The following is a 24,515-nucleotide window of genomic DNA, read 5'->3' as shown; positions in this document are numbered from 1 at the left end:
ATATTTTCACAATTCATGTCATAAAGATGTAACTAAAGGTATGGATTAGCAGAGGCGACTTGTATTTCTCAGATAACAAGACCAATAATGAAGTTGATGCATATAATGCCATGTGAAAATACTTGTCAATTTAATGAAATAAGAAATTTCTTAAAAATCAATTTCGAAAAAATGCATTTAGTGTCAAGTCCTAGATAAATCCCTGTGAAACTCATGGGGTCGTCGTCATTTCCCTAAAAGATTTAAGTAGCCTCCAGATTCAAATACTACAGGAGCAAATGTCAAGGACCCCAGCATCCCCTTGTTTCAAAACCTGCTCTAGGAAGGTAGGATATACTTATCAACATGTCTGCAGCTCATCTGGTGAGATATATAATTTGTAGGCGAGACATGTTAGTCCCCGTTCCAATTGTACCCCACAGTAATGTTTAGGAATATGATGAACCGTGTGGCAGAAACCTTGTCTGGAATACACACTCCAAACTGATTGGTGAGTTATCTCCCTTGCACAATGGCCAGCAACTTGTCCATCAAAGACACCAATGTGCATATATCATGCCCACTTATAACATAGATGCCCACTTATAACATAGATGCCCACTTATTTGAAGCATTATTGACATATATATATGCAACTATGGGAACACAGCTCAAATATGTCATATTCAGCTTGCTTCAAGAAACACATATTCCAACAGCAGAACACACCTTAACATTAAGAAATTGACATCAAGATTCTAGACTGTGACATGTGTTAGTAATACAAAACATTAACATTTATCCAATCCTATCAAGACTGAGAAGCCAGTATGACCCCATACAACATCATCCCCATCCTCACCTGTTTGTACTCGTGGTCGTGGCTGTCCACCCTCTGTACCTGCAGGAGGTACACGATGGTGTCACTGCCCATCTGCCGGCAACTCTGCCACTCCACAACACAGCTAGTCAGGCTCAACTTGCTCACTGCGGGTGCTACAACAAGCAGAAACCGATATTCATACAATCACAATAAAAACAGAGTGCACGAAAAAGCAATGTCGGGACATGTAAATAAGGCCAACACTCTTATCACGATTTGAGAAAATTTCTCAACATACTCGTTTTCCTAAAAACAAGGGAATATTGAAAAAATAAATACTATGGAACATTTGGCTTGATTTAGAAATGTTGAAAATGTTATCAAAATTTCAAGGAAATGAAAGATGGAATTTGAAGTCATCACAATGTGACTAACACAAAATGATGAAAATAGAGATTATCAGCTTGGTGTATTACGTTATTGTAAAAAGCATATTTAGGAATAAAACATGTATTATGTAAGCCTTAGGATCTTAACGAAAAACATCTTAACGGAAACATAAGATTGTAATAATCAATTTATCACATAATGTCCTTTTCACAATAATGGATGTTTAAGACATAATGTCACACTGTGAAGTAGCTTCCAACACAGTGACATATTGGGGAACCCCCATCCAAACACACAGGGAACGCAAGTCAACAATTTTTATCAATAACGGCATTCCATCGATGTATGGGGCTTGAATTAGTTCCTCTTCGCCTTAGGTGACCTCATTTTCATATATTAGGTCTTGAGACCAAGTTCATCGGACATCATCAATAATACTAGCCTTTACATGATAAAAATCACTTTTCTAATGTTATCAACCGACTATTGTTACAATGTGTAAGAATTATTGGTTGGGATAACACTTTCTTAGTAAAGTACAGATTTTAGTACTTTTGTGGGTTGAACCCATCTGGGATTCAAACCCACACTGCCAGAGTGTGGCACCTAATGGCCAGCACACATCGTCAACAATCTAACCCACTCAGCCACCGAGGCTTCCACAAAATGAAAGTCCGACAGCTGGTAGTCTAGATCACACTTTGTGTACCCCTGACAAGTGTAACTTGGCACAGCTCCGGCAGCCCAAAGCTATGAACATACAAAGCCATTTAGAAAGTGGACAAATGTAAGAAATGTCATATTTAACACTTTCTTAGTGTCAGAGGGGTACACAAAGTATGTGATCTAGTCCACAAGATGTCGGACTTTCGGTGGCTGTGTGGGTTAGATCGGTACGTTTTTCAGTGGTAAAATTGATGCAGGGATGGTTGGCAGGTGTGTCCTTATCTAAAGGATGGCCAGTACAGCAGGAGAGTGTGACAATCTTGTAAGACAAAACACCAGAAGCATAATTATCTTACTTTGCATTGCAGGCGGGGGTGCTTTAGTGGTGGAGAACGTATAAGTGTCGGAGTCAGGTCCTTGTCCAGCCTCATTGCACGCGTAGATGCGGAACTCATAGCTCGTCAGCTCTGTCAGGCGGTTCACTTTGTGATTGTGAGCAGGGCCACTGTACACGGTTTGGAAACTGAAACACACCATAAGACTTATGTTGAAGTACTAAGTAGTTGGTTGGTTGGTTGGTTGGTTTGTTGTTTAACGCCGCACTCAGCAATATTCCAGCTAAAAAACGGCAGTCTGTAAATAATCGAGTCTGGACCAGACAATCCAGTAATTAATAACACGAGCATCAATCCACGCAATTGTGATCGATGACATGCATCAACCAAGTCAGCGAGCCTGACCACCCGATCCCGTTAGTCAGCTTTTATGACAAGTATAGTCAGCTTTTACGGCAAGCATGGGTTGCTGAAGACCTATTCTAGCCCGGATCTTCACGGGTCTCTGGTGTGGTAATAATTCTGTTGATAATCTGTGATACTTATTGCCATGATATGTACAACACACACCAATACCTGTACCTATTCAGGACCAGTTACTACGACCAAAAAAACACAATTCAGGAGAAAACTACTTGTCCTTCAGCTTTTCACCAGTTTCTGGGTGAGGACATCAATAGCATAAGATCCTATCCCTAATGATATCATCAGTAACCAACCTTCCATCGTCCTTCTCCATCTCCAGATGATAAGTGATCATGTCTGGATTGCGACCATCACCCCACTTCAGCTTGAGGCTGTTGGGGGCTACATTGACACACTCAATCTTCGGGGGATTTGGAGGCAAAGCTTTAGTTGTTACTTTAACCGGGGTACTGAAAGCTCCCACCCCAATGCTGTTGACGGCCTGGATGCGAATTCTGAAACATTGATCAATATGTATTGACAACTGAGAAATTAAGGAATGAATACATCCATACTTAGTTAAAGTCATGGGTATTTATATTCATGAACAATAGATCCCAGATGCAATTTCAGTAAGCTGACATATACCCGGTAGTTACATACAGTTATGGTTACACCCACATTGTACAGTAAACTGTGTTTATAATGAACACGCTCATAACGAACTGATATATAAGAAACTGTTTTTGCTGTATATATCCTTATAGTGAGTGAGGATGGTTTTACGCCACTTTTAGCAATATTCCAGCAATATCACGGCGGGGGACACCAGAAATGGGCTTCACACATTGCACCCATGTCGGGAATAGAACCCGGGTCATCGGTGTGACGATCACACCCTTTAACCACTAGGCTACCCGACCACCCCTTATATACTCCGGATGTTCACGGGTCAGCAGTTCCTTTGAAGGTCACTTATCTTCAATACAGGTTTGTCTATAAATGGCGGAAACCCACCTGTATGTAGTCTCTGGCAGGAGGTCTTCTATCGTGTATTCTGTGACAGGCTCGATGGTGAGGAGCTGTTTTTCACCAATGTCAATATTGTATGAGATGATGTCACTGCCGTTATTATGGGGCTCCCGCCACATGAGCATGATAGATGTGGCTGTGATGTAAGGTTTGATTGCAACAATGGACGCTGGACTAGACGGAGGTGTGACGCACGAGGAGGACGAGGAGTAAAGGCCGGAACCAGCACTGTTGATGGCCTGGAGAAACAATATCCCAAAATGACACAACTGACATCTCAAGAGGGCTTATTAACTTGGTTATCGTTTGTAAAAATCGTGTGTAAGTAAAAAATAGAGCAATCATGTACTGCATCTTAAGCATGACCCTGAGCCACTAGAGTATCTGTTAGCATTCAAGAACAGTCATTTAAAGTATAGGCTGTATTTCCTGGCTCTCCATCACTACATTGTCATTGTTACCATCTTCAATCATCCAGGGTATATTTCCATTCTGTAATGTGCAATACCCTTGAAGAATTCACGAACATACTTGACATGACATGACACTATAACTAGACATCCAATCATATTTCACTGTTCTTTCACGAATGAAGAAATAATGGCAGACCAATGATATCACAAATACTCAACTCAACATTCTTTTGCAGTCTAAAATACGATAGGGACTTCCCTCCCCGACCCTTACAACAGCAGTCAGAGAAGCATCTTTTCCAGTAAAACAAGACTTCTGATTCGATTAAAACTTTTGAGGGCACACTTGTATTTTGAAAGTAGACCTGCACCAAACACATCCAGAATAGGCATTTTGAGTGGTTGTTGATATTTCAAGCCTGTCAGCCAGAAAAAATCTGAGGTATAAGTTTTCTAAAAGTCATGACCAAGATGAGTTGGGGATGTCACTTCTGAAATGAAGCTGTGTTGGCAAATGGGTCTAGGGCATTAATCTCATACAAAGGTAATAGAAGGGAGATAAAATACACTGGAATAATGGAGGATGTACTCTCACACATATCAGTATCCCTGTGATTACTGACATGGCTGCATCTTACCTGAACCCTGAAGGAGTACAGTGTTGCTGGTGTGAGACCCTTCACCTCGTAACTCAAATTTGGACCCAAGTATAACTGAAACACAAGAACGCATCCTAAACACAGGGACAGTGTAGAGCGAGCTGGGTTTAAGGCCGCTTTGAACAGTATTCCAGATATTTCACAAAAGTAATAATTATCAAGACTGGGCCAGGCCAATCAAGGATTAACACGATTACCCCGCTTGGCACCAGGGTGTGTTATATACATTGTTTCGGGGCTCGTTATTTTTGTAATGACCCTGCACATGCAGCATGATGAGGCGGGACGATTTGATTTGTTTGTTGGTTGTGTAACACCACACTCAGCAATATTCTAGCTATATGATGGCGGTTTGTAAATAATCGAGTCTGGACCAGACAATCCAGTGAATCGATTACATGAGCATCAATTAACGCAATTGGGATACTATGACAGCCAAGTCAGTGAGCCTGACCACCCAATCCCGTTAGTCGCCTCTTACGACAAACATAGTGGCCTTTTACGGCAAGCATGGGTTGCTGAAGACCTATTCCAACCCACATCAACACATTACTGTACCTGAGAGAACTCATTGTTGTCAGCCCTCTGCTGCCACTCCAGCCTATACTCTGAAATCATAGCACCGTTGTTGAAGGGCTCTTCCCATGAGATTATTGCACTGTGTGGTGAGCGACAGTTAACCTGGGGTGCCTTGGGCGGGTCGGGGACTCCCGCTCCACTCACCACTTCCAGGGGGTCGGACCATGGCCCACCCTGAAAATAACAAGCAACCAATATATCACACTCCTTAACAATCTTGACAAACTAACATGTCACTAATTTATATGGCTGAACATTATGTATTTATATATTGATATCAAAAGACTAAAGGATGAAATTTCTATTTATTGATTTATGTCGGGAAAGTGTGCTGGATATACACAGAATGTTTTTGGAGATGAGACACCCCAGAATGACACAGGAAAGAAGTGAGCTTTTCCTGCCTTGCACATGCATAAAAGCAATGGTGGAGGAAAACTATTATCCACACAACTAATTAAGGTCAACTGATGGTGAAGAGGACTTCAATTGAAAATTGAAACGATTTTTATAGTACAGTGACAGCCAATTTACAGGAATATGGTAATGATGTGATAGAGGTACGATATTTGAGGGAATTAAGTTTGCACTTAAATTTGAAAAGCACTTCTAATCATTCTGCTGAAAGCAAAGATGCATGTCCACTACAAAGAGATGTGCACACAATAGTTTAAAGTGCCAGACAATAAGGACACAAAAAGTTAAATCAAGACAAGCTTAACACTGCACACATTACTACTCAACATCAACTAAGGACCAAAACAGTCATCTTTAGTCAAAGGCATGGTTCTTAGCAAATGTTCAGTAGTATATTCAAAGAACTTTATGAAGAACAAAATGAATAATGTTTTTCATATTTAACTTTTTCCCCCTTCCCTGACCTGTATGTTTCCATAATCGAAGGAACAAAAAGACGTTTGGTCTGACCATGAATTAATGTTGAAAATCCAGTGACATACCCCTGCCCTATTGAAAGCTCTGACTTGAAAGAGATATGGTCTTCCTGGGGACAACCCTGCCACGATGCAGTCGAGGTCATGTCCCCTGTACACTTCCCTGGTGGTGTTATCCGGTGTGATCATTTGAGCTGCGTAGGACGTCACAGAAGAACCACCATCATAGCTAGGATAGCCTTCAAGCAGAAATAAGTGCAATCAGTATACAGGCAATCTGTTTAGATGGTCAATGAACCATATAAAAGAGTGAGTTTAATCAAATCATGAAAATGTCCTAATGCACCTTATCTCTAGAAACATCACAGAGGACATTCTGTTTTCACTGAATCCATTACATATTATTTACAAGAACTTGTCTCGAATGGAATAATGAGAGTCCAGCCTCCATGTAATTTCATAAGCAATGTTGAAAAAAGTTAAATCTTGTTTGAATTTGAAACAAATAAAGGAAGAGAGATAAGCTCCCCAGCAGCTATTATTGAAATTGTGTGCAGTACATTATGTTTCCATGACTTACTCCATCGGAGATGTAAGGATGTTGCTTTCGGTTTGCCCTGCAGTTTCGGAGGGTGACTCTGTCCTGGACATACTGGTTGTGTAATTGCCATACAACAGTCAGAAAACTGAAAAACAACATAATCATTTCTCAACTACAAAATTTTCAGTTTTCTCATTTCATATTCAAATTGCAATAAAAGTCATTCTCTAGAACTAGAATTATTACACAGTTTACCTGTCCCTAGCTGTGGAGTTGAGAATCAACTTATCAGTGAGTGAGTTGGGTTTAACACCGCTTTCAACTGTATTCCAGTTATATCACAACGTGTCAGCTTCATGTGGGAGGAAAGCCTGAAGTGATGCAGATCTCAGATGTTTACCACAAGCACGGGTATGGTGCTGACAAACCTAGAAACATAATCGGGGCGAACCGGGAACCCACAATCATAGGTGTCTGGCATGCCCAAGGGACGCAACTATGCACAGCGTATTGCGGTGCCTTAGACAACTGGGCCACCCATGCCCCCCGACTTATCATATAATATATCATATACATTCATAAATATGACATTACTTACAGAAAAAATTAATTAACAAATTTCTTCATCATATTCCATTTCAAGAACAAGAAACAACATAATCACATTGACACCATCTGACTAAAAGTCGATCTTACCTCACTCCTACCCCCTAAACTGTAGCACGCGACCCTCACGCGATATGTGTGGCCGGGGACGAGATGATCAAACATGTGCTCCCTCTCCGACCCCTCATAGACTATGTCATAACCTGCAAAAACAATAAACAACCATCAAACCAGTATTTAACATATTACACTTCACAAATTATGTAACATCTTTATATATTTATTTTTTCAACAAGGTCACATTACTCCTTGTTCAAAAACTTGAATAACCATTAATGATAAGTCATTTGTTATGAGATATTCAAAATGTCTTGAAGTAAACTGACTAAATTGTTAAAGGAGGGCTTACATTCTGTTACTGTCGTACTTGTATTTACAATAGGCTGAGAACAGTTCAATAGTCGATGCTGGTATTGTGAAAATTAGCAGATACTGGTGGGGTATCACAGGGTGAAATGGCTTATTTACACACACACACAGAACAAAGGATGGATACACCAAGGACCAAATCATTAACGTCATGCATAATAGTCTTCTCCAAGGCATCCAAAACATTCATTTACCATCTAGCATCTCATCCTTGTTACCCTGTGGAAAATGCATTCATCCTATGTCGATAAATACCCAGACCCTTTCACTAACATAGATTTATTTTCAGCCTCATTCAAAAGTAGCGATGCTAAAAATAGACATCCAATCAAATTACTCCCTTAACCGAATAAAATCCTGCGCTAAGATAGAGATAGAAGACTTCTGAATTTATGGGTCTTTGGTACTTATCAAAACAGAATTGAGAAATAATCCACTGGATAATCGGGGATGGTGGATTCTGTGACATCATTAATCATTCTGGTCTACTGATGAACTGGTGATCTCAAAACAGCTCTATTCAGGTAGCAACTGATATATGTAACCGTCGGGATACCGGGGCAGAGAAGGCTCTCAGAACCCCATGCTTATTGCCAGCCTATGACAGTCAAGGGGGTACGATGGGGACCTGGCTCACAGTGTGTCACTGTGCTACTGATATATGTAGCTGGGATACTGGGGCAGAGAAGGCTCTCAGAACCCCATGCTTATTGCCAGCCTATGACAGTCAAGGGGGTACGATGGGGACCTGGCTCACAGTGTGTCACTGTGCTACTGATATATGTAGCCGGGATACCGGGGCAGAGAAGGCTCTCAGTACTCCATGCTTATTGCCAGCCTATGACAGTCAAGGGGGTCACAATGGGGTGGGCTCACAGTGTGTCACTGTGCTACTGATATATGTAGCCGGGATACTGGGGCAGAGAAGGCTCTCAGCACGCCATGCTTATTGCCAGCCTATGACAGTCAAGGGGGTTACGATGGGGACCTGGCTCACAGTGTGTCACTGTGCCTAGATGGCACAGATCACTGCTGGCCGTCAACCACTGACTTGAGACTGAGTATTCACAGGCGTAGGTGACACATTGCTTACCGCGGCATAACACAGCATTCACTCACAGACAGACATAACCAACTGAACACAAATACAGCATTGGGGGAATCATGCACCATCAACACTTTACCTCCTCCTTATAGTAAGCAACGCAAAAGTGCATTGAAAAAATTAGTAATTTGCGAAAAACATTTCTTTTTTTATTCACTGCAAATGTTTCAGTTCTGCTGAATCACAGTGAGGGATGTAGCTGAATGCATAAATATTTCATGCATAAAAGGCATTCCTCATACTCCAACAAACATAAATCATTAATTGCTGATTAACAGCACAATCAATCTGAGAAAGCATGCACAGTCATGGGCTTAAATGAGAAAAATATTGATATTTGGATAAATTGGTGTATATGTTCCATTTTCCCTAATAGGGTTTGAATCCCCGGGGGGAAAGTGGTCCTGCTGCAGGAGTTACCGTATTCGACCTAATAAACGCCCAGGGCGCTCTCAAAATTAGAAATAGGGGGCTCTTATTAGAAAAAAACCCAGAGTTTAAAGATCGTAAATTCTGTGGTTTATGCTGACAGCCTGAATGATACAAGAGAAAAGTCTGTACGTCTTATACACGAAATTTATTTTTCCAGAATTTAATTGCCCGTAATTAAGGGTGCATATAACACACGAATGCGTATTATACACGTTTAAATAAGTCTTGTGTACATTAATCAATCGGAAGGGTGCTAATTGGTATTGTTCACTCGCCATGCAAGATGTTAGCAAATATCACCGTGGGCGCTTATAAGAGCAGGGCGCTTATTATGTCGAATACGGTATGATGTGCATGAAGTGAAATTTATTATTGAGTAGTTGGCAGAATCAAGGCATGCATGCTTCAACCAGGCTGTGACACATACCTTCGCCATCATCCAGTTCAAGAACAAACTTGGTGATTTCTGAACCTCCCGAGTCACCAGGTGGATCTGAAACAACAACAGACCAATCTGTCATGCAAATGACAGTAGTGGTTGTGGCCGACACCAGCCATGATACCAAGTCTAACTTACAGGTAGACAATGCTCCACGATCTAGAGCTCATATCCACTCTGGGACTAGATGTTTTTATCAATGCCATAAGTCAAAAAACTGTCTCTCTATAATTAAAATAATTATTAACTGCTATATTGTGCAACATGATAAATTTTCAGTTTGTAGATGACCAAAGTGAGGTCTTAACAACTGCTGTGAAAACTGAAAGGACTGTAAATTGAACCCCTTGTTTGATAGCAAATCGTTGTTACGGACTAGTGAAATAAAATTAATTTGTAACCTGATTGCAGTAGTCATGGGTTAACATGACACTTGATAGTGTTTGGCTCCTGACATTACAAGACATTTCTGTTCAAGCTGTTGTATCATCAGTTGTTGGAATCAGAGGCATGTTATAGAGATTGATTATTCAGAATTGACTGATTATTCTCCAAATTCATTGCAGAATGAGTAGGGGTGTACGGATTGCAGTGCCAGTATTTGAAATTGTGTGGGGTCCTGGGGTCCTCAGGATTAGCTCCTATTAGCTCCTATAGTAGTTGGGCTGGTCCAGATAAATCCCTGCTCAAAGTCCAGAAATATTTCTGTCTACCAAGTAAATGATTTGGTTGGTTGGCTGGATTGTTGTTTAACGCCGCACTCAGCAATATTCCAGCTATATGACGCGGTCTGTAAATAATCGAGTCTGGACCAGACAATCCCGTGATTGATATCATGAGCATCGATCCATGTAATTGGGAGCGATGACATGCATCAAGCAAGTCAGCGAGCCTGACCACCCGATCCCTTTAGTTGCCTTTCACGGCAAGCATGGGTTGCTGAAGACCTATTTTACCCCGGAATCTTCACGGGTCTCCCCCAAGTAAATGAAGAAAGAGACTGAAAGACAAGTTAGTCCTGTTTCACTAAGTGTTGTCGTCACAGCTTAGTCACATCTAAGACTGAGGACAAAACATAGGACTAAGTATGACTTAAACTCTGACAATACAAAGAGAGTCCATCTCTATTCCTACTGTGACAGTCATCTTACGCAGTGACCTGACTTACCCCATATGACCCTGAAGCTGTGAGCAAATATCTTTCCCTTGATCTGTGGTTTAGGTGGAGCAGTGGGGCGCTCCGGTAGTGTCTTGTGGGCCACTATATCACTCCACTTGCTTTGACCTTCATCATTTTTGGCAGCTAGCTGTAATAAGGTCACACAGGCATTGACTCTTTATCGAAATCACAATCACATAGGTGTCATGATGCATAGACATTTCAACAATCTTAGTTGTGACATTTCCTTGCAAGAATCACAATGATGACACCATCAAAAGTGTAAAGTTAATCATATGTAGATTATATATAAATCAGGGTTCCATTACACATAGCAATCTTAAAGCTACCACTGTCGTAAGTCAATAATAAAGTATGGGAGTTACATTAGTCTCTGTACTAAAATCGCTGTTTGGAATGGGACCCAGGGCCCCGTTCCTCAAAGCCATTTTAGCGCTACGATGATCGTAAGCCTAGCGATAAGATTGCTTTGTGGAATGATGCCCTGGGACCCATTCAACAAAGCGATCTTAGCGCTACGATGATCGTAAGCCTATGTTAAAGTATGGGACTTACGATCACTTTAGCGATAAGATCTCTTTGTGGAATGATGCCCTGATCTTTAAAAGTATCAGCAATTTCACCGCATTCAAGCTTTCCCAAATAATCCCACCTATCAAATAACATTACAGAACAGTACTCTTTACACATACAGCCCCATGGTATCTGGCATATAGTCAGGCAAAATACTTTCAACCAGACTCACCTTGAATTTGTACTCAGTATTCCTTCTAAGATTCCTTATTGTACATGAAAGGTTTGGACCATTGTAAGCAGGCAAAAAACCATGACCCTGAAAGAAAATAGTCATCCATTAAGTTCCATGTAGGGACATTAAAAAACTTAATGTTTCACCCATAGACAGTTGTACAGGAAGTTCATTGATTTTCACGGAAATAAATTCATGGACATCAAATCAATCAGTTTCAGTGCAAGAAAGAAAAGGGACCATGGCATCCTTTGACATTTATTGTGATACTATGTTAATCTTGGGTCCTGATACATCCAAAATTTTGAACAACAGTGTTATGACACACTGAAGTCAACTGTTAATTTTAAACACTGGTTTCTCACTCGTCGTAAATGGCACAGAGTGAGTGAGTGAGAATGGTTTTACGCCAGCAATATCACAATGGGTACACACGGCATGGACTTCACACAGGGTACCCATGTGGGGAATTAAGTCCGGGTCTTTGGCGTGAGGAGTAAACGCCTTGACCACTTGGCTACCCTACTGCTCCATGGCACACAGATATCATAGGACCTTTGATGGGCATTTAGATTTAAGACCGGGTCTTTGGCGTGAGGAGCAAACGCCTTGACCACTTGGCTACCCTACTGCTCCATGGCACACAGATATCATAGGGCCTTTGATGGGCATTTAGATTTAAGTCCGGGTCTTTGGCGTGAGGAGTAAACGCCTTGACCACTTGGCTACCCTACTGCTCCATGGCACACAGATATCATAGGGCCTTTGATGGGCATTTAGATAAAGTTCTTGTTTGATTTATTCTTACCGTAGCTTCATCTTCCATTTGTAATAAAAACTCATCATCATTTGGCCTCTTGATCCATGACACTGTGAGAGCATAGACAAAGGGTTCGGACAACATCGGAGGGTCAGGTTGGGATGGTATGCTCCCGCTCGTGTAGAAGCTCACGGGCTCGCTGAACGGGCTGCAAATACACATCACATAACAGACCACCTGATACACATTCACATTAGCACCTGGGACTGATATGACTGCGGAAAGTAAATACACAAATTTGAGAAGTAATGACTCCGACAACATTTTAGTCGCCTTGTATGACAAGCTTAAGTTGCTACAGACCTATTCAACATGGATTCCCCTGATGGTTTCCTGAACAGGATACATCGAAACATAGAAGCCTTATTTATCAATCGCAGAGTTTGATATAACTGACTTCAAAGCAACAATCACTGACAATAACAAAGGAAGTTATTCTGCTTAACAACCTGGGTTTCAAGCTGGTTCATATTATACATCAACTGATTGCCAAATAACTCCAGCAAGTTCACTGTAAACAACACATACAAATAATTTAAATGACTACCCTTATACCTTAAAGTCATTCAAGATCTTTCAGTTTCAGTGTTACCAATGCATGTTGATATTTCCTATCTGATAACTCTGTGGTTATGTCTTTGTCAAGCAGCCACACAGCATGGAAACTGGCGTTCAGGAACTCATTGTACAGCATATTTTCAGACTAACTCAACATGCAATCAATACCTATCCACTTCTGGAGCTGCCGTCGGAATGTAAGATACATGGGCAGAGTATTTTTTTTCTTTTTCTTTTTCTTTTTTCTTTATTTTTGTTGTTGTTTAACACAGCACTCAGCAATATTCCAGCTATAGTCTGTAAATAATCAAGTCTGGACCAGACAATCTAGTGATTGACATGAGCATCGATCTAAGCAATTTGGATACAATGACATGCATCAATGTCTTTTGATTGACATGAGCATCGATCTATACAATTTGGATACGATGACATGCATCAGCCAAGTCAGCAAGTGTGACCGCCCAATACCGTTAGTTGCCTCTTATGACAAGCAAAGGTTGCGGAAGATCAATTCTAACCCAGATCTTCTAGGGAAGACAGTAATGTACAGGGTTAGAAACTAACAGTTTTCAGCCACCGGTCCTTATAATGATAACATATAGCAATACCCTTAAAAAGCGCAAATTTCTACTAGTCCTTATGGTACCTTTACCATTGGGCAGTTTGGCAAGGACTATAGGACTAGTGCCAATTTCTAACGCTGATGTACAATTTCAGGAAACACTGCATGCCAGACTTACCTCTTCCCTATACTGTTGATTGCCGCAAGCCTAAATGTGTACCTTGTGGAAGCTTGAAGTTTATTCACACGATATTGACGTTGAAGACCATTGTAGATCTCAACAAAATTCCCATCCCGATTACCCTAAGAAAGAAAAGAAGGCAGAAAATCAGAAATGAGGTATTGATCTTAACATTAAACAATTTATTATCATCTTCTCTTGCCTAACTTTGTTATTCTATTATTTTTCTTTCAGACATTCAGGTCGTGAGAAAGGGGTACTTTGGGGAATCTATCCACAAAGAGACCTTGGTGAACATAAGGTAAACATTAGGTCAACATTAGACATACTTTTCCCTAAAGGTGGGTTGCTCTATTGGGGGCGTATCACACACGAGGTGGGTTACTCTATTGGGGGGGTATCACACATGAGGTTGGTAACTCTATTGGGGGGTGTATCACACATGAGGTGGGTTACACTACTGGGGGTGTATCACACATGAGGTTGGTAACTCTATTGGGGGGTGTATCACACACGAGGTGGGTTACTCTATTGGGGGGTGTATCACACATGAGGTGGGTTACACTATTGGGGGGTGTATCACACATGAGGTGGGTTACACTATTGGGGGGTGTATCACACATGAGGTGGGTTACACTATTGGGGGGTGTATCACACATGAGGTGGGTTACTATATTGGAGGGTGTATCACACATGAGGTGGGTTACTATATTGGGGGTGTATCACACATGAGGTGGGTTACTCTATTGGGAGGTGTATCACACATGAGGTGGGTTACACTATTGGGGGGTGTATCACACACGAGGTGGGTTACTCTATTGGGGGGTGTATCACACATGAGGTGGGTTACTCTATTGGGGGGTGTATCACACATGAGGTGGGTTACACTATTGGGGGGTGTATCACACACGAGGTGGGTTACTCTATTGGGGGGTGTATCACACATGAGGTTGGTTACTCTATTGGGGGGTGTATCACACATGAGGTGGGTTACTCTATTGGGAGGTGTATCACACATGAGGTGGGTTACTCTATTGGGAGGTGTATCACACATGAGGTGGGTTACACTATTGGGAGGTGTATCACACATGAGGTGGGTAAAACTATTGGGGGGTGTATCACACATGAGGTGGGTTACTCTATTGGGAGGTGTATCACACATGAGGTGGGTTACTCTATTGGGAGGTGTATCACACATGAGGTGGGTTACACTATTGGGGGGTGTATCACACATGAGGTGGGTTACTCTATTGGGGGTGTATCACACATGAGGTGGGTTACACTATTGGGAGGTGTATCACACATGAGGTGGGTTACACTATTGGGAGGTGTATCACACATGAGGTGGGTAAAACTATTGGGGGGTGTATCACACATGAGGTGGGTTACTCTATTGGGGGGTGTATCACACATGAGGTGGGTTACACTATTGGGGGGTGTATCACACATGAGGTGGGTTACTCTATTGGGGGGTGTATCACACATGAGGTGGGTTACTCTATTGGGGGGTGTATCACACACGAGGTGGGTTACACTATTGGTAGGTGTATCACACACGAGGTGGGTTACTCTATTGGGGGGTGTATCACACATGAGGTGGGTTACACTATTGGTAGGTGTATCACACATGAGGTGGGTTACACTATTGGGGGGTGTATCACACATGAGGTGGGTTACTCTATTGGGGGGGTGTATCACACATGGGGTGGGTTACTCTATTGGGAGGGGTATCACACATGAGGTGGGTTACACTATTGGGAGGGGTATCACACATTAGGTGGGTTACACTATTGGGAGGGGTATCACACATCAGATGTTTTCCACTTCATTTATCACATGAGACTTTTCACAGATGAGATGGGTTTCACTGTTGGAGTGAGGTCATCACTATCTCACATACCTGATCATACTCTAGCGTGTATGTTGATATCTTTGATCCATTTTCACAGGTAGCCTGTTGAATAAACAAAGTATTTACTATGCCAGCTTTGCCTACATATCATTCATGCAAATACACTGACAAGTTTCATAAATAAAAAGCCAAATCATATTTAACTTCATCAAAAAACATCATTTTGATTTCATTCCCTCTGCAAATAATTTTTAAAATTGCAATTATAGGCAAAACCCAAAAGTCAAAAATACAAAATATTCTTCCTGAATTTCAAATTAAAATCATGTCACATGAAGCATATATTAATTGATTTTCCGTTGACACACCTATGATGCCACGCAATCTATATAAAAGAGACTAATTATGAAATTATCTTCCGGGTTTGCAATCAGGTTGTAAAATATTTAAGCTTAAGGTCCAAAGCTGATTAAAAGATTCAAAGACACAACCAAGCTGGTTTAAGCTGCTTTCACATCAGCAGAAATCGGCTGATATTGTTATCTATGCTGCTGCAGTGTTGCTGGGGTCATTTATCAACACCCATCTACAAGTCAGTGAGTGAGTGAGTGAGTTGGGTTTAACGCCGCTTTTAACCGTATTCCAGTTATATCACGACAAGTCAGCTTAATGTGGGAGGAAAGCCTGAAGTGATGCAGGTCTCAGACGTTTACCACTTCGGTAAAACCCACGAGCATGAGTATGGTGCTGACAAACCTAGAAACATAATCGGGGTGAACCGGGATTAACCCACAATCAAAGGTTTCTGGCGTGCCCAAGGGGCGCAACTCTGCACAGCGAATTGCGACACCTTAGACGACTGGGCCACCCGTGCCCCCATCCACAAGTCAGATAAACAAAAACTAGGTGTGCTTGCAGGCATGTCCATGCTGGCTCCTATGTTCATACTTACAGCCCACTTCAGCTGTATATTATTTCTCGTCTTTGACACAAGTTTTGGCGGTTGAGGAGCCTCCGGTTCACAGAAAGCTGTGCGGAAGCTCACGCTGTCTGTCTGGTTACCTTTGAGGTCATCATGGAGTATAGTGCAAACCCGTAAGTGATACTCCGTTGCAGGTTTCAGATCTTTTAATGTTATTTCTGTGGCATCTCCCCTGAAAGAGACAACAGACCCAATAATAAAGGGCACTCTTTCATTAAGAGAAAAACTGAACTGCACTTGGTACAACAACAAAAAAATGATGAAAATAGAAAAACTAATCCATGCTGGTTACAGAGATCTTGACCCATACTTGTCTTAAGAGGCAACTAACGTGATCGGGTGGACAGGCACGCTGACTTGGTGATGCATGTCATCGTATCCCAATTGCGCAGATCGATGCTCGTGATATCAATCACTGGATCGTCTGGTCTAGATGTGATTATCTATAGACCGCTGTCATTTGTAGCTGAAATATTGCTGAGTGCGGTGTTGATATTCATATTTTTCAAACTAATGGCTGATGCAAAACAATTCTGAATCGTGGTAGGTAAACAATTCAGTCTGTGCAAAAACAATTTTGAAATACTATCTAGAAGTTGTTTTTTAACCATCAATTAATACATGTTTTCTAAGAGAAACATCATTTGACATTTGTCAGCAGAACTAATTAGAAAAAGAAAACACTTCTTAAGAATTTGCCAAAAACAAGCACAGATGTCAAATGCCATTGATTTAAAACCAATAATATCTACATATTACATGCAGGCAATCAACTATCTTATCTGACAAAAAAAACCACACTATCTTATACAAGCTGACAGAGGCTACTAATATGGGACAATGTCAGGACAATGTCAGGACAACTGTCAGGACAAATGACATTCAGTTATCCATGGGCTGTCAAACAAATTGCTTAAACTACATAAGTAACAAAATTACTCAAATACCAAACTAAATTAGAAACTTTTCTGATATTAAATAGGCTTTGATAGCAAGCAGTCCTCCAATACTTACTTATAGACAGGTTTGTATTTTGTATCACGGCCCTTATCTGAGAGGAGTAATTCATATTTAAAATCGGACTGGTCAAGCTCAATGTCACTACTTTCTACTTCTGGGGGGGATATTTGTATCAAGGCACTTCTCGCCTCAATATCGGTCACCTGGAAAACAGAAAGAGGAGACTTAACACAATGCCATGTTACACTGGTCTAACAACACTGAAACAGAACCTGAAACAAGCCACAAAATCACATAACAAAGTATATTGAGCATCATAACCTAGGTATGTATGTGTCAACATGTGTCGTCAATAGGTCGGAGTATGTTGACAATGTGATTAGCAGTTGAAGAACATGTTGTTTATGCCTATGTCAAACTGATTGGAAGCTTTCATGAAACTGGAATAATGGACGACTACTATGATGATAGTATATATATATATTGATTAATGAAGTTTTACACACTAAGGGTCGCCCCGGGGTCCTTGAATTCTTTTGTAGTATTTAAGTCTGGAGACCCCTTTCATGGTTCATTTTCATCTTCAGGCTTATGACAAGAACCCCATGACTTTTTTCGTCCACTAATTTCAAACACTGAAATGAGCAACGTTTTACAAACTGCTATAAGAATAAAGGTTTGGGGCTAAAACCCAAGAGCAATCTTAGTTACTAGTTTCGAGCTTTGGTGCTCTCGTCAGACTGTTGTGTGTGGGTAGGGGGCTCCTTATATACACTTTATGTTCCAGATACAGTGCCGGTGGAGTCTACTGGTAGAGTGGTACCGGTGGACCGGTGGACCAGTGGTCCAGCTGTTACCGGTGGATCGTGAGTGGTGTTCTCAGAGCCGGTGGACCGGTGGGCCACAATTTCATGATAGCTAGGGGACACCAAGTGAGTGAGTGAGTTGGGTTTAATGCCTCTTTTAACAGTATTCCAGTTATATCGCGGCGTGTCAGCTTAATGTGGGAGGAAAGCCCGAAGTGATGCAGGTCTCAGACGTTTACCACTTCGGTGAAACCCACGAGCACGGGTATGGTGCAGACAAACCTAGAAACATAATTGGGGCGAACCGGGATTCAACCCACAACCATAGGTTTCTGGTGTGCCCAAGGGACGCAAGTCTGCACAGCAAATCGCGGCGCCTTAGACAACTGGGCCACCCATGCCAAGGGATAAGGGAGAGAACCACGTGTCTCTTTTCCTCAATCCCACTGTACATTCATACATATTTACTTATATGCGTGTATGTACGGAAATGTTTTGTAGTTGTAAAACGTACCGGGATTCGAACCCACAATCATAGGTTTCTGGCGTGCCAAAGGGACGCAACTCTGCACAGCGAATCGCGGCGCCTTAGACGACTGGGCCACCCGTGCCCCCCAGGGGACACCAAGAAATGGACTCGTACCCAGGGAACATAACCTGGGCTTTCATCATGCTTCACAATTTACAATATTTGGACCAGAGTTTAAACCACGAGGTCATCCCACCAAACCCAAAGATCATAACCAGTGTTCAAAATTAAGCATGACAGTCAAGGGGTCCTTGCCAAAATCCTAATGATAAAAGTTAAAGATTTAGCATCCCGAGATTCAAATCCCATAGTCAAGGATCCTAGGACCCCCCTCAACTTTGATCATTTATAACATAGGATCTGAGAGGTCAACATTACAACGCTCAACTGATCAAAATGACAATAGTAACGTATCATCCTACCTTGGGAGGGGACATATTTGAGAGACTCTGTATGACTAAGGAATTATCTTCCTCTGATTCTGTGGGCCCGTTTTCTGATGTGGACATGTTAGACACACTGTTGCTTGTATGGACCTCTCCGTTCACTGAAACAACAGACATGAAATATTGTACACCATTTCTCAACTACATGTACCTCGACACGAGAAGAATAGATGTATAAAATACCTGAAGGTTAAATGTGTTGTGACAGACTATTTTACAGTGAAAGGATGCACTGAGCAATTAGCAGTAAAACTACTGATGTGGAATAAGGACACATCCATACTCTCACAGTGTTCAAGTTGTTTAATCTCAGTCAGTTCCTCAATAAAAGGCACTCTGAACCAATCAAAGCCATAAGGGAAAAGAATTCCTCATCCCAATTTTTCATGCATCAGTTTTAGTTCTATCTCATGTGTGAGCAAAATATTGTTAAATATTTTCGTATAAATATATTAGTCCAAATTCTTTTGTATCAATATAAGAAAATAAATACTGTTCAACAGTGATAGAAACCTTTTCAGGTTTGGTTTTACGCCGCTTTCAGCAATATTCCAGCAATATCACGGCGGGGAACACCAGAAATGGGCTTCACACATTGTACCCATGTCAGGAATCGAACCCGGGTCTTCGGCGTGACGAGCGAACGCTTTAACCACTAGGCTGCCCAACCATCCCTAATAATACTTGAAAAAAGATTCTAAGTTTGGTTTTTAAATCAGAGGTTGTGTTGCTTTGCCACAAGGGTAAAAGATTACAGATCGTGACTGTCCTTGAACTTGGCTTGAGTTTAGGGGGGGGGGGGGGAGATGTGTGAGTCATATTACTGTGCGCTCTACAACTGCAGGGATTGGTTTTTTAATACCATGCTCAAACAATATTCAAGTTGTATGACAAAAGCCCTTATTGAGTGAGTGAGTTTGGTTTTACGCCGCTTGCAGCAATATTCCAGCAATATCACGGCGGGGAACACCAGAAATGGGCTTCACACATTGTACCCATGTCAGGAATCGAACCCGGGTCTTCGGCGTGACGAGCGAACGCTTTAACCACTAGGCTGCCCGACCACCCCTAATAATACTAAAGAACTTTCCACTAGTCCTAATGACGATCCCTTAACCATTATGAACTTATTTGGGAATACAGGACCATTTTCTACTAAAGTAACAATGCATACAATGTACATGAATGATATAGTCACACTGATCACAATGTTTCAGAATTGTGAATTATGAACCCTACTACTGCCACTGACAGTAAAGTGCCTCTGAAGGTGTAATGAGAATAAACCTTCACAGGATAACACTACACAGTAATGAGCAGGAAATGAAATTATTTGGCACTTGTGGAAGAAAACTGCTGGATTCCTGACATTTCTGTAGCTGATCCGTGTAGGATATAATTGGAATAGCGCTCCACTCATGGCCATTTGTAAATAACCCAATATACACGATCATGTACCATCAATGGAACCTTTACATTTTCTTTTGTAGATTGTGATCAAGTGCTTGGGACGTCCAATGGCTGTAAATCTTTCTAGTACTCTATATACATATATGTTTGTTTGTTTGTTTGTTTGTTTTTTAACACTGCACCTACCAATATTCTAGGTAAATGACAGCGATCTGTAAATAATCAATTCTGTACTTGACAATCCAATGATTGACATCATGAGCATCGATCTACGCCATTGGGATACGATAACAGGCATCAACCAAGTCAGCGAGCCTGACCACCCCATCGTGTTAGTCGCCTCTTACGACAAGCATAGTTGCCTCTAACAGGCAAGCATGGGTCGATATACATGTAAAGTTATAACATGTAATGATTGTGTCTATGAAATGATCGTAGATCACATTTATCCCAAATGTGGTTCTTTCCTCTACTTGTCAGGCTCGCCTCAACAACCCATGCTTGCCGTAAAAGGCGACTATGCTTGTCGTAAAAGGCGACTGACAGGATCGGGTGGTCAGGCTCGCTGACTTGGTTGATGCATGTCATCGATCCCAATTGCATGGATCGATGCTCATGATATCAATCACTGGATTGTCTGGTCCAGACTCGATTACTTACAGACCGCTATCATATAGCTGGAATATTACTGAGTGCGGCCTAAAACAACAAACCAACCAACCAAATCTCTCCTCTACTCAAGTGTGATCACAGAATGACGGCATTTCATCAACAACACCTTCATGATCTAAGTAGTTCCCTTAATGCCTGCCACAAGTGTGTCCTTGATTCACACCAGCTAAAAAATTTGAACGACTTCTTTCATAACATCAACTGAAGGGACACGAGCGAAGCAGAGCTTAAATTTCCTGTAGTCAGCAAATTTCAAATATGTGTTGCAGATATAAAATAGGCCGGTTGGTGGGTAAACACATTTGGTTGTTTAAAGCAGAATCCATTATGAAACGTTAGATGTAAAAACAGCAATATCCTATTTCATCACTGAAGAATGTTTGGATGAGAAAAATGTCCCCAAAACATATTTCTACTTTCAAACATCAGGTAATGTGAGACTGCCCTGCAAAACAGCTGGCATTTCCCAAATGCGCATGTAAAAATCCCTCAAAACTTACATAGTTCGTAAAAGAGAATTAGAAGAAAAGAAATTATACCATCAATCTTGGTATGATGTATGTCAGGAATAATTACTGAATGACACTGAATAATTTGGTCTGATATAGTGCCACCCAAAGCATTACTAGGGCGGACAGATAGTGAGTCCTCCAGAGCTAATTAGCATACAGGATAAGATAGAGACAGAACCCAGTCGGCAGGGTCTGTGCTCATGAGAAACTTATATACAAACCAGCTGTTGATGAAACATAGTGGCTGGATCTTATTTCAGTGACACAGATTTCACTGAAACTGGTTGTAAACAAAAGATAGCAACACCCCAACAGCGTAGAAACAGTCCTGAAATCATGTGTTCTAATTCTTCACTTAAGATATTTCAAATTCCTGGTAGATAGCAACTGAATTAGCTGGTATTCATTTCCCAAGATAGGAATGGTTGAATGACAAAGTAAGGATTAATTGTTGAAAAAAGATTCTAAGTTTGGTTTTTAAATCAGAGGTTGTGTTGCTTTGCCACAAGGGTAAAAGATTACAGATCGTGACGGTCCTTGAACTTGGCTTGAGTTCAGGAGGGGGGGGGGGGGGGGGGGGGAGAGAGATGTGTGAGTCATATTACTGTGCGCTCTACAACTGCAGGGATTGGTTTTTTAATACCATGCTCAAACAATATTCAAGTTGTATGACAGTCTGAGTGAGTGAGTGAGTGAGTGAGTTTGGTTTTACGCCTCTTTTAGCAATATTCCAGCAATATCACGGTGGGGGACACCAGAAATGGGCTTCACACATTGTACCCATAAGTAAGTCTGAACCAGACAAGCCAGTGACTGATATCATGTTAACACCCATCTTCTGATGCTAGGGTCGATTAAGGGTTAACTTAGTGTTCGCTATCAAAGCAAGTAAATCCAATGTTTTCCAAGTAAATAGATATTTTTGTCGAGTTTCGTCTCATATTGAGAACAGTCATCTTCCTGAGGTAAGGCGTTAACTGACCATACAAGGCCTGTTTCCACCTTTGCCAAACTAGGCTGGAATTATGGAGTTATATTTTGGCTGGACTAACAAGTCTATGCACAGTCCAATCAAATTCGTGTAACAAAACTGACATCCGGTCGTAAACTGTTGTGCCAATTTCGGTCAATTGCAGGATTTGCAAAGCATGTGTACCGTGTACCGTCTAAATTTTTTCATATTTTTTACGTGATGTGATCAACTTTGCGGAGTAGGACCTATTTTGTAAGAATAATTTCAAAAAGTATGGTCGATTCATGTGTAGATTCAAAACAAATGTCCGACAGATCCAAAGAAACTTGCATAAACATATCTCACTGTTTCATCTGCTCTCACGCAAAACCTTGCCAAGCTTGTTCCCACTTGTTTCAAAGAAACAGTTTTGCTACATGAAAGAAAGCATAGTTTTCATTTGGGGTGTCATGCCACATGCCATTTCACATAACATGCCCATCAAAGTAATGAAGTAGATCTAATAGATGCCATCCCACACTATGTGACAGCTTTATGATCAACCAGCATTTAAAACCAGCACTCCAAGGTATTCACAAAATGAGATCAAAGTCACTCAATGGAACCAAAATGATCACGTCACCGATTGACAGATGCTTAGCTCGAATGGAGGCCACAAACTGCTATTCTAACCAGTCATTAAGACAACACACAGTGGAGAGCTATGCCAGTCTTACTTTGCCCACAGGAATTTCAGACTTGCAAATGAAGATGTGCAAGCAACAGAGTGCACGTCAGAACTCATTAACATGCTGAACGAAATGAATATTTATCTTGCAATCTATATTCTCCGGTAACAGAAATGAAAGGTGTTCCTCTCTGTGACACAATCTCCAATAGCTGATTGTTTCATTTCCTTCACTTCCCCTGATGAGTCTCAAGTCAAGTAGTAAGGGAAATAGGGAATTATCAAATCACCATCACATGGACAGGATTTGGGAAGACAGAATCTCCCAATGCTATCACAATGAATTATCACTTACCGTTATGCTTTTCTGTAAGTCTTGTAAAGAAACATGCAATTCTGACTGAAGATCGTGGAACACTTCCCTCTCTACTACATTCATTTGAATGGAGTATAAATTTAATTCTATGAATTTACCCGACAGATCTTACATAACCGGACTTATCTAAACAGATTGGAAAATAATTTACCTGGGCTATTGATGGACTACAAATGAAAACCCAGGTACACTGAATCTCGTAATTCTATGAAGCTAAACAGAAAGTAGACACATTGACAAACTGAAAACATCTTCTGTTCCTGTTTCAATAGTTAAGATATGAATATCCTCTGATCTAATTTTCCGTTAGTTGACAAATCAGTTTTTGAAACAATTCCTGGTGAAATTTGTTATTACATAAATTTTATCCTTTGTGTTAAACCTGAAAGTAACCTTGACCTGCATATGCTATTCAACTTCCTCCTGGCTTGACAATCAATACAGCCAATACACTACACGAGACCAATGTCACTTCTAGTTACATGTACATTGAATAATTCAGCAGTGGTAGATCTACACCCAGTCCTCATACAGGGGCAAAATATTTTATGA

At 41.2% G+C, this 24,515-nt stretch overlaps 1 protein-coding gene across 5 annotated transcripts in view; it reads right to left on the bottom strand.

The window, feature by feature from the left end:
* Positions 1-24,515, bottom strand: part of LOC139447622 (fibronectin type-III domain-containing protein 3A-like) — a 179,971-nt gene that overhangs the window by 4,909 nt on the left and 150,547 nt on the right. For all 5 annotated transcript variants that reach the window (XM_071229028.1, XM_071229027.1, XM_071229030.1 and 2 more), the window contains 18 exons: positions 19,330-19,454; positions 17,627-17,775; positions 16,583-16,784; positions 15,679-15,732; positions 13,776-13,900; positions 12,463-12,622; positions 11,652-11,738; positions 10,895-11,033; positions 9,715-9,780; positions 7,412-7,524; positions 6,755-6,860; positions 6,241-6,413; positions 5,261-5,455; positions 4,682-4,756; positions 3,616-3,869; positions 2,913-3,113; positions 2,215-2,381; positions 842-975 (listed from right to left, as the gene is read on the bottom strand). In XM_071229028.1, the coding sequence (XP_071085129.1) occupies positions 842-975; positions 2,215-2,381; positions 2,913-3,113; positions 3,616-3,869; positions 4,682-4,756; positions 5,261-5,455; positions 6,241-6,413; positions 6,755-6,860; positions 7,412-7,524; positions 9,715-9,780; positions 10,895-11,033; positions 11,652-11,738; positions 12,463-12,622; positions 13,776-13,900; positions 15,679-15,732; positions 16,583-16,784; positions 17,627-17,775; positions 19,330-19,454 (2,525 nt within the window). The remainder of the gene's footprint in view (positions 1-841; positions 976-2,214; positions 2,382-2,912; positions 3,114-3,615; positions 3,870-4,681; positions 4,757-5,260; positions 5,456-6,240; positions 6,414-6,754; positions 6,861-7,411; positions 7,525-9,714; positions 9,781-10,894; positions 11,034-11,651; positions 11,739-12,462; positions 12,623-13,775; positions 13,901-15,678; positions 15,733-16,582; positions 16,785-17,626; positions 17,776-19,329; positions 19,455-24,515) is intronic.

This window comes from Haliotis cracherodii, unplaced genomic scaffold, assembly GCF_022045235.1.
Source record: "Haliotis cracherodii isolate W230 unplaced genomic scaffold, xgHalCrac1.p SCAF_7, whole genome shotgun sequence".
Taxonomy (NCBI): domain Eukaryota; kingdom Metazoa; phylum Mollusca; class Gastropoda; order Lepetellida; family Haliotidae; genus Haliotis; species Haliotis cracherodii.
The sequence above is the reverse complement of the archived record's forward strand: the minus strand, read 5'-3'. Positions and strand labels throughout refer to the sequence as shown.